The sequence below is a fragment of the Ascidia mentula genome, chromosome 2 (assembly GCF_947561715.1).
Source record: "Ascidia mentula chromosome 2, kaAscMent1.1, whole genome shotgun sequence".
In the NCBI taxonomy this organism is placed as follows: domain Eukaryota; kingdom Metazoa; phylum Chordata; class Ascidiacea; order Phlebobranchia; family Ascidiidae; genus Ascidia; species Ascidia mentula.
Window position 1 is genome coordinate 6343945 of NC_138567.1, and position 10970 is coordinate 6354914.

Sequence of the window (10970 nt, forward strand, 5' to 3'; positions counted from 1 at the left end):
CCTTTAACGTGCGCGGTATAATTAGGCGCTGGAATAATTACAACACGTCACATGTACCGGTGGACTTGGGACAGTTGAATTGATACAGTGCTCGCACCTAGTACTTTCGACAACTGCCTTCACCAACACTGGACTTTCGGTTTATTATGTTTTAATACATCAGCTTCGCTGCTCCTGTGTGTTGACCGGATAAAAATAAAAGTCAATTTGTGGAACACGTGACACTGTGTTTTGTTAGACCCTCTGACATTTATATGTCAAAGTTTGCCAGGCACGTTTTATTTTGATACTCCATGTGCAAAACGCACAGTAAGTTTCACATGATAAAATTAGTTACTGCTTAGGGTTCATCAATCATTGCGTTGAAGTGCTTGGAGTTTTTGTAGAAATCTGATACTGACCTTTTCGACCCTGTAATTGTGCTCATCGTGATGTGTAAATAGTCCGACTTGTCTCAAAACATCTTGTGAACGGAAAAGGTGGCTGTGGTGCGGAAGATTGGGGTTTTGCTGAGATAATAATAATAATTATAAGTATTGGCGTTTAAAAGGTTTATTTTAGAGTGCATTGGACGACATGGTGGTAGGTTTTTTGAAAATATAGTATTAGGCCTTTTTTTAGATAAAAGTTGAACTGTATCAACTTCGGGTTTTAGCGGGCAGTGGCCACCACATGGCTTCCAAAAATTTAGACCCCCTCTTGCGCCCACTACACCCCGGTTAGGTTGTAAACACCTGAAATTCCACACCAGACCCGTGCGCGCCACGGTTCCTTGAGTGGGGAACGATTGTTCGGTGGAAATGCACCTGTTGTATGACGTAATCTTGATTCGTCGCAGTCGGGCGGTTCCATTAAGTTTTTGAGGATGTGGCTGTCAATTGGACAATTTTTTTTCGTGCAACCAAGACACGAAGTCGATAGAAACGATTCTTACTTCTGACATGCCTAGACATTGTAAGTTAGGACCAGTAAAAATATACTTGCAATTGTTTTTTGTTACCTCAGGCACTGATCACCCTTTTGTGGTGACGTCACAAGTAATGTGCTAATTGTTTTTTGTTTGAGTTGAATGTTTTAGGGCGCGTAGTTTGGCGAGATCGCGGTGTAAATATTATCAGCTTTTGTGAAGTGTCAAAGTTCCAGCAGAGGAAGTAGTTAAATCAGATAACATTTTAACCTTCAGCTTGATTTGAGACTTTTGCTGCAATGGAACTGATAAAAGTAATTCCGCTTTTGGTTCTGAATTGTGTTCTCGGAGTTCTAAGTTCAGGTACGTATATGATTATGTGGCCTCATTACAAGTCAATGTATTAGTTAATTTTGAAATGTTTATTACGAACAGAGATCAATCTTCTTGCAACTGACCCAACAAGGTCACCCGAAAAAATCGCAAACTTGTTACATCACCATGAGGCAATCTCGTTTGTCGCGAACGTCAAGATTCCAGCAAGAGATGACGCCGTTTCGGTTGGGCTTTACAAAGACACAGAGGGTGATCGAAGTCAAAAGTATTTTGAAATATCTGTGAACGGACACAAAGGAAAAGGTAGCAAACATGGTTATCAACTTATTTGTATTACGGTTTTGTATTAAAATCACTTCACTTGTTTTGATGCAGTTGCTGTGCGTATAACTCCTGATGATAGAAACGATATACTTGCGACTGTTTTTCGAGATGTCTGGATTGCAGACCACAAATGGCATAATATTTTGTTGCACTTCAAAGTAATAAGGTAGGTTTGCATGCAGTAGTTGTAAAATAAAATGAGTGGGCTTATACCATTTTGTATTCTGAAGGATACAATTGTACACAAGGCCTGTAGGCTACTGGTAAAAAAAAACGCAAAGTAGCTGCTTTTTCGGCCAAACGGAAAAATAAATATGGCAAGTGTGACTCGGCCTCAGTAAAACAATATGGTAAGAAAAAGGGAGTGCTGTGACCAGGATTCGAACCTGGGTTATCACGGCCACAACGTGAGGTACTAACCACTATACGATCACAGCGTCGCCCGTTACCCCATTCGGTCGCGGGCACTGCCGTGGCGTGAAAAAAGGTTGATATTGGCTCTCCTTATGATTGTTTTCCACTGGGGTATTATTAACCTTAATTAGTAATTTGTGAAGTTTGCATTTGCTATGTCTCAAACGCTTGTACACTTATTGAATGTATAGGCCTGCTTTATTTTGTCTAGAATGTTGCTGAAAAATAACAATTTGAAAAGTAAGGTCTGCTTATTGGCGTTGCTAAAGTATGCGGGGTGACAGAAACGGCAATTTTTAATCCTATGTCAATCAGCTTGGAAAGCCATGAAATTTTGAATGGGCAACTAAATAAGGTGCAGTGGTTACATCCAAGGCCTATATAGACCATTCCTCGAGGACCTGACGTTCCTAAAAGACCTATAGTATCAGAAGGTATCGACAAAACCAGTGAGTAACACAATATAAAATTGTCCACAGACCTGGAGAGGCAAGAGCATCACTTTTGGTAGATTGCGTCGAAAAAGGCCACCTGGATGTTAATCCATGGTTTATACAAAGACAAGAAAATCTTACGTTGACGCCAATAATCAAGATTGGTAGAAAAGTCAGGCGTAATTTTGAGGTAAGTTCGTGCAAACATAAATCACTTGTACTATCATAAGGCGAGTCGTTTTTATGGGGTTTATACCATTTTATTTTTGTAGCCCTACATCAAACAGGCAATCATGGTGCCAGGAAAAACCCTTCCTTTCCTACGCAGAAATTACGTCACTGCTTGCTCACAATCTGATACACCGGAGACAGCCGACGATCTAACCAACAAATACAAACCGATTTCTGACCTTGTAGTGCAGTTATCAGGTCTTTCATATATTTTATGTTTTTATGATACTTACTGAAAATGAGAATGATAGGCTATGGGAAAAATAGTGCGGATATGATGGAAGAAGTTGTCATATGAAAGCCCACGTATACTTAACATTAATTTTGTCGTCTGTATAACTTACAGTATTTTTATGTAAACCTTTTCCGTCGCAGATTTGACGTCCGTACTGCAGGACATACACAAAGCAATGAAGGAACAAGCTGCTGAATCACGAGCATTAAAAAACACTTTGTCAAACTGCGCGATATGCGGTAAGCATATAGGACTACACCCTTGCTAGTTGTTCATGCCAATGTTTTTGCTTTCTTTGTAACTACTTCGTCGTATGTGAACTATTGGACAGATTGAAATTTGTTTTTTTAACCAAAAACTTTAGGAACAAGAGACACGTACCGCGAACAGCACCATGAAGTAAAAGTCACGTGCTCAGATGATCCGTGTCAGCCGGGTGTGGATTGTACTGATACGGATCAAGGGATCGAGTGTGGGGATTGCCCTTCCGGGTACCAAGGTATGTTTCATTATTCTAAAGAAATAAATGATTTCTGATGACGTCAAATATTTTCAGGTAACGGTACGGTTTGCGAAGACATCGACGAATGCGTGTCACATGAACCGTGCTACTTCTTGACGTCATGCGTAAATACGGAGGGCGGTTATTATTGCACGGCTTGCCCGAAAGGTTACCTGGAATCAAATGCAACTAACAGCGGAATTGTGAAGCAGGTACAAACAGACCTATCAAATGTAACAATCACATCGATTTGTAGATGTTTCTGCATTTTAAAAGCATTCACTTAACTTACATAAAGAAACCACAGGCGAAATTATTGCAAGGAATCCGATCTTGTTGATACTAGCTTATGTTTGGCATTAAAGGCTCACAGATGCTTCTTTTTGCAGATATGCAACGATATAGACGAGTGCGCATCAAACAATGGAGGATGCGTGGAGTTTTCGACTTGCCTAAATGAAGAGGTAGGTGCGGTATAATAGCTGGCAACATACCATCAATTTCACGTTTTGTGAATACAATTGTGTTTTTTTCGGTTTATAACATGGTATGTTACAGTGAAAAAAGTCCTAACACAAAGTTTTTGATTTATTTAGGGATCATTTCAATGTGGAGGCTGCATCGATGGTTATGAAGGAAACCAGACTGCAGGATGCACAGAAGTTCGACTTTGCAGTGATGGAAGTAAGGAAATTAAACGTCTGCCGCAACCAATGCATTTATTGACATATACAGATATAACATCCTTTCAATACCTTCGTTTACATTATTAACAAACCTATTTCTCCACATGTTTTCATCAAAATTAGAGACTCTTTTCAAACTTAATTTAGGCATAAAAATAACACGACCAATACCCCCTTATATCTTTTGTTAAACCGTTTCAAACCTTAAAGGCGTGAACCCGTGCAGCGACGACGCCGATTGTCGTGTGATCGGCACCAACCGCGACTACTTGTGTGAATGCCACGTGGGATTTGCCGGGTCTGGATTTTTGTGCGCAACCGATACGGATCAAGACGGTTTCCCGGACGAGGGACTCTTGTGTCGCGAGAAGTCGTGCAAGCAGGTAATAAAACCAATATTACGACAGCATTAAATTTTTTATGGTGTTTTTTGACTGAAAATGGTTAATTCTGATGAGGCTTTTACCACAATGAAAAAAATGTTACGTTTAATTTTTCTGGTTAAATCAGGACAACTGCCCGTATGTGCCCAACAGCGGTCAGGAGGATTCGGACAACGATGAAATCGGTGACGCATGCGACGATGACGCGGATAACGATGACGTCACAAACTTGGAGGACAACTGCGTTTTTGTTCCCAACGCCGATCAGCAGGTTTGCAAACAGTTCAATGCAGCAAAGCGCATTCAACAACGTCTCACTGCTAATGTGTTAAATCAATTTCATACAGAACTCAGACAGCGACTCACATGGGGACGCTTGCGACAATTGCCCGAATGTGAAGAATCCGAAACAATTGGATCAAGATTCAAACGGGGTTGGCGATGTTTGCGACAATGACATCGATGGTGATGGTAAGTGGACGCGTTGGTGTTGGCTGTCGAAACATCTTGATTTCAACCATGTCTTCAAGCGACATTGGTTGATTTGTTGTTGCCAGTTTTTATCTGACATATGCCGAAAGTTATAACCTTACATATGCACCAAAGAAGTCTCCAAAATTCTTGGGATTTGAGACCAACGTCACACGTTTTTTACATTTTTACATCCTTTTGTGTAGGAATCCCAAATTCCCAGGACAATTGTGATTACACTCCCAACCATGACCAGAGTGACTTGGATAACGATGGTGTGGGAGATGCTTGTGACAACTGCCCTTCACAGAGCAATGCTATGCAGGTAACACACTTTTAACTTTCAACCTCGAATGCATTTTATTGCGGATGTTAATAACGGAAGCATGTTCAAATGACCATAAAGCTAATAGTTTTTTTCGTTTTAATAACAGATTGACACAGATGATGACTTGGTGGGTGACGTTTGTGATGACGACGCTGACGTAGATGGCGACGGACGTCAGAATAGCGTCGATAATTGTCCTTACGTAATCAACAGCGCTCAACTGGACACGGTATGTCAACGCAAACATTTTATAGTGGAGCCTTTGTCGTAGTAATCCCAGTTTCAAAGCAAACAAACGTATGTGTCCTTTTCAAAAAATTCATCTGCCCCCTAGACCCGCATGGGTAGTGGCACGGATTGCCCCCATTTTTGTTGGGCCTGTCGCCTAGCCATAAAGTAAGATTATAGCTTAATATGTTGGGAATTCAATGTGACAACGTGACAGGACAACGACGGCGTCGGTGATGTATGCGACGATGATGACGACAACGATGGTATTCCAGATTACGGCATCACAACCACTGGTGACAATTGTCGGTTGGTCTTCAACCCAGAACAAACTGACACAGACGAAGATGGGGTAGGGGACGTTTGCCAGGACGACCAGGTATGTCTTTTTTTATGTCTTTTTAGGAGAATAGATGTTATGAATGTGGGCGGCCACAGTTCCGCATATCTTGGCAACCTGTGGTGTCGGTATGGCATCTGCTGTGACAAAGTGCCTGAATGGTGAATTTAAGGGCAACCCGATGTGTTTTAAGTCTCAAACAGTTCACGTATGTCGACACTAACGGTGCGCGTGTTTTATAGGTAAACACAAACATGCAAATAATGACCGAACCGCAATCAACACACACCGAGGTTTGCCGTAATTCCACAGGTTCAAGCCGCATCGCTAATACACGTTAATAACACGGGGAACATGAAACGCCCTTTTGTTGGGTTTACGATACGATACACAACACATTTCATGGTACATTCCCGCCGTTGGCGAATGTAACACACACTGCTGCTTTGCAGGATGGCGATAAAGTATACGACTGGAAGGACGCATGTCCGGAGAACGTACAAGTGGCGACTACTGACTTCAGGACATACCAGAGCGTGATCCTTGACCCCCGGGGTGATGCGCAGATCGACCCCAACTGGGTTGTCCTCAACAAGGGACGGGAAATCGTACAAACGCAAAACAGTGATCCTGGACTTGCAGTGGGTATGAAGACCTTACACAAAATAAGCCACCATTGAATTTGTTTTTGATGCCTACAATTTAATTTTAAGACTTTTGACGTAAATGATCAATTATTAATTGAATAAAGAAACTGGCCCATACTGTTGGAAACATTGACATGTTTTTGTTATTTAAAACTATGAGAACTATGAGTAAATCCGCAAATAGCGTTCCATCAATTATTTTGATATTATAGCAGATTGTAATGGACCCGCGGAAAGTAAAAACAACGCCCGTCGTTTTTATTTTCTCGAAGGTTTCGATTCCTTTGACGGCGTGGATTTCAGCGGGACGTTTTTCGTCAACACGGCGACCGATGACGACTACGCAGGTTTTATCTTCAGCTACCAGAGCAGCTCACGATACTACGTTGTAACTTGGAAGCAAACCGAGCAGACTTACTGGCAGGCGACTCCATTTCGGGCGGTGGCCAAACCTGGTCTACAACTGAAGGTTGGTGATATTCATTAACGTGACGTTGATGTGGCTACCTGATGTTGCTACACAACATACGTGATTCTTGTAAAGAAGACTCGCTATTTTCCTTTTAAATGGCCAATCATCTGTGAACGGTGTTTTTGTTTCAAAAATGGTTAAATTACTCACTTTCCAAATCGTTTTTGTCTGGAAGTCGCAATCTGTTTGTTCCAAGCACGACCAATTTTGCGAATACCGATGAAACATTACAGTTAATAATTTAGTTACAATATTGATAATAAGTAAAAAAGGTTTTGAAGACTCGAACGCTTCTAGCCTTTATAACTTTAGTTTGTGTTATAGGCCGTACACTCAAACAAAGGACCCGGAGAGCGAATGAGGAATGCTTTGTGGCACTTTATGGATACCCCCGGTGAGATAACTGTGCTCTGGAGCGATCCTATGGAGCAAGGTTGGAAGGACAGAACGTCATACAGATGGGAACTGAAACACAGACCCCATGTTGGCTTGATCAGGTAAAACGAAAACGTACAAACCCTGATATTGTGAAATTAGTTATTAGCGATTTGCGTATCTCTGTGTCTGCTCTTTTAAAAGCTAGTCCAGTGCCACAGTCACCTGTTGCACTCATGAGAGTTTTTAGGTCGAAACAGTGTGTACACCTGTCTGTAGCTCTCCAAATGATTATTATGGCCCTTCAGGATAAGTTATTAACGAACAATCGAAGTAAGGTTATTCATCTACGTCGCTCACCGTGTGCTTGGCAATGCGTTCTGTATGAGTTCAACAATGTTTGAGACAGAATATGAACCGTTCAGCCGTTCAGTCAAAGTAAATAACAATTGACCCCAGAGCTGGTATTTATCAATCGTATGTGTTACTAGAATTAAATTCTTCGAACATTCCACGCTGATTGCGGATACCGGGACAATCCTCGACAACACAGTGAAAGGAGGGAGACTCGGATGCTTCTGCTTCAGTCAGGAAAATGTTATCTGGTCGAATCTTCAGTACCGGTGCAATGGTAGGTATACTATTGACGAACAGCTGTATGAAAAAGTTGTTGTTTTGACATGGCTCGAAATAATTGTATGAATATGCTGAGGCCTACTTATGCTTTATTTGCAACAGAAAATACGACCCTAATGTCCACAAGTTCGTATAATACCGTGATTTAGTTTCTAACATTAACCCCTGTAGACATAACTGTTGCTAATAATTGTTTTGATTTTTTTCAGATACTTTGCCCCAAGATGTTCATCTTAATGCAACCGGACAAACTTGAAAGGAGTGCACGCTTCAATTGCCCGAGCTCGTAGCTTTTGTGAACGTACTGCAATCTCCTATTCCTTGCCCTCCAATCATGGCTTACCTTGTGCAAACGTCTCTATTTACAAATTGGAAAAGAATGTTGTAATGTGCTGTTGGGTTTTTGATACATGTCTGCGTGTTTCAGGCATTTCGCCTAAACTTGTGTTTATATTCAGCAAATCGCATATATATTGTGGTAAATAAATGACTGATTTTTAAATAAATTTAATGTCATGTGGTGCTATTGAACCTAAATTTTCGCCCCAATAGTATAGGCGCACAGTTCATTTAAGATACTTCACCTTATAATGTCTTTCCGTCGCTATAATGAAACTAACAAATATTAAAAGAGTGCCAGCTTATAGGTTATATACTGTAACCTAATTATCTGTGCAAAAGTTAAAAAAAAAAATTTAGTCATATTTCGATATGTTGCCAACTTCGGACAGTCGTTTTCACATATTTGAAGACGCGATTACCAATAACCTCACAAGGCTTTAACACTAAACCACTTGATTGAGATCCATGTAATCAACACCTTATTGCTATATTAAGCATGTGCATACAGATCATACGAGGTATTAAAACTGCACATTTGAAATAGAAGTTGGTTCATAAAAATGTTCTGAACTAAATTACGGAGAGAGATTAAATCGGAGACTGTGCTGTGTCGGATTAACAAATAATTACAACGTGCCTTTTGTTTTGGAAATGACTGGTTATTTATCATTCACAATGATGTTTGGAGTTGTTGCATTGGGTGCATAAAGTTGAGGTATGCCGAACGAAATTATTACTCTGCAGCTGGGGAATTATGCGAACTACGTAGGAACCCATTGGTGGAACATTCAGGAGTCTTCTTTCGCCTACGAAGATGGAGACGAGATTTCCGAAATTGACCCCGATGCTATGTTTCGGGAAGGGGAGACAATGCGCGGGGAAACGACATTTACTCCCCGACTTGTACTAGTTGACACTAAGGACAGTTTTGGGAGCTTGTCAGCACACGGATCATTGTACAACGGAGAAAGCTACGGGGAAGAAGATGGTATGAATGAGAATCGTAAACGTTTTAATAGTTTTCCAAACATTTGAAAAACTTGCATAGCTGTTTTCAAGCTGATAATTTTAACGAGATATTATTGAATTTTGCTTAAATTTTTTTCAGCGCATTTTCTTTGGGATAACGGGGTTGATGTTCGTCAATCAGAAGCGGCACAAAAAAATAAATATCTTCAAGACCTAGAAGATGAGGAATGTCATGACCTGTCTAATGGGCACCAAAATGGAGATTTGTCGCATTCCAGTGCTAGTCCTAGGTCATACAAGCTTGAGAAAACTGTTCAAACCTGGTCAGACTTCAAAAGAATCCACTACCATCCACGAAGCACTGTGCTCATTGATTCAAACCCTATTGGCACAACCAAATTTGATTCTTTTCACTTTGGCTATGGAGAAGTTAAACATGAAACAGTTTGGATGGAAATTGAAGAATCACTTCGGTTCTATGCAGAAGAATGTGATGGATTGCAAGGCTTTCACATGCTCTGTAACATGCATGATTCTTTTGGCGGTATGGCATCCGCTGTGACGGAGTACTTGAATGATGAATTTAAGGGTAAAACCTGTGTTGGTTTTCCGTTGTTACAACCAGCTGGGGAACTTGCTAATGGTTTAAAACTTAGAAATAGATCACTGGCAAGTATTCTTACTTTGGCAAGCATGTTGGACAATTGTGGTCTAGCTGTACCTTTATCGACATGTTGTGATCTTTCCAAAGGTAAATCAAGGACATTTCCCCATTTGCTTTATGACTCATCTCTGGACTATCACACCAGCGCAATAATTGCAGCAGGACTGGAAGGAATGTCACGCTCATATCGACAAAGAAACAGACAATCTTCAATGTCGAACATTGCTGTGACCATGGCTCCTGGGAGCAGAAAGCTGCTTGGAATGTCTTGTTCTCTGCCATTACCTTACAACCATATTACACATGAGTGTTTTGCAGACTTTTTGTGCGAGTATGCTGATGAAAATTTTTACCATTCCCTCACACCTGGCACTGATTTCAGTGGGATGTTGTCACAGCAGGTTGTCAAAACATTTTCACAGAACATTTCACTGAATGGCATGACTCCTTTGGAGTTTGAGTCTCCGAAACATTTGTCAGAGCAATCTGCATTACACCAATGTACCAACCCGAAGGAAATGATTAAAATGTACATGAAAGAAAGATTTCGAAACCAACACTGTGATGTTACCATTTTAGAGCAACCTGTTAAAACAGCAATTCCTTTTCCGCAAATATTTTCAAAATCGGTCCAGTTTGATGGAAGTGTAACCAACCTTTCGAAGCAGACCACATATTCAGACCAGTACACTGAATACTTGCTGAGTGGAAAACTATCACCAACTTCTTGCAAGAATCTGCAGAACGGTCATGGTGCAATTGTATCACAAAGCCAGACCTCAGTGTCAAACATTCCAGTACTAACAGTGCTGGAAAGTACAACAGCCCTCTCTAAACTTCTGAAAACCAGTTATGAGCAAGGCTTGTTACTAAGAAAGTGGCATTCCAGATGTGGTAACAATGATGCTGAATCAGATTTAACGGAGGCAATTGAAAAATTTCGCACCCTGGAAAGAGATTACCGTGGTGTTACAGTGTTTGACGATGACAGTGATGATGATAGCGATTAAAATAGGTGCTGTTGCAAAAATCCAAGAACATTTCTG

The 10970-nt window shown here is 40.8% G+C and overlaps 2 protein-coding genes and 1 non-coding gene across 4 annotated transcripts; 2 read left to right on the forward strand and 1 right to left on the reverse strand.

Annotated features, from left to right (window-relative positions):
- The first annotated feature begins 920 nt into the window (after positions 1 to 920).
- Positions 921 to 8422, forward strand: LOC145890369 (cartilage oligomeric matrix protein-like). Of its 2 annotated transcripts, XM_082981361.1 has the most exons (22): positions 921 to 954; positions 1184 to 1270; positions 1343 to 1546; positions 1619 to 1733; positions 2461 to 2605; positions 2688 to 2844; positions 3022 to 3120; positions 3246 to 3380; positions 3438 to 3595; positions 3773 to 3847; positions 3980 to 4067; positions 4280 to 4452; positions 4580 to 4723; positions 4800 to 4923; positions 5130 to 5248; positions 5358 to 5480; positions 5697 to 5858; positions 6272 to 6464; positions 6739 to 6935; positions 7263 to 7435; positions 7805 to 7944; positions 8159 to 8422. In XM_082981361.1, the coding sequence occupies exons 2-22, from the start codon at positions 1207 to 1209 to the stop codon at positions 8203 to 8205; spliced, it is 2835 nt and encodes a 944-aa protein (XP_082837487.1). In that variant the 5' UTR covers positions 921 to 954; positions 1184 to 1206; the 3' UTR covers positions 8206 to 8422. The 2 variants fall into 2 exon arrangements, with proteins under 2 accessions (XP_082837487.1, XP_082837485.1); XM_082981359.1 differs by lacking the exon at positions 921 to 954 and having other exon boundaries at positions 1074 to 1270.
- On the reverse strand, positions 1933 to 2004 carry Trnah-gug (transfer RNA histidin (anticodon GUG)). Its single transcript has one exon. It is a non-coding gene; the product is annotated as a tRNA-His (tRNA).
- Positions 8423 to 8945: 523 nt separating the features above from the next.
- Positions 8946 to 10943, forward strand: LOC145890601 (protein misato homolog 1-like). The gene is made up of 2 exons (XM_082981718.1): positions 8946 to 9279; positions 9400 to 10943. The coding sequence occupies exons 1-2, from the start codon at positions 9009 to 9011 to the stop codon at positions 10932 to 10934; spliced, it is 1806 nt and encodes a 601-aa protein (XP_082837844.1). The 5' UTR covers positions 8946 to 9008; the 3' UTR covers positions 10935 to 10943.
- Positions 10944 to 10970: the final 27 nt, after the last annotated feature.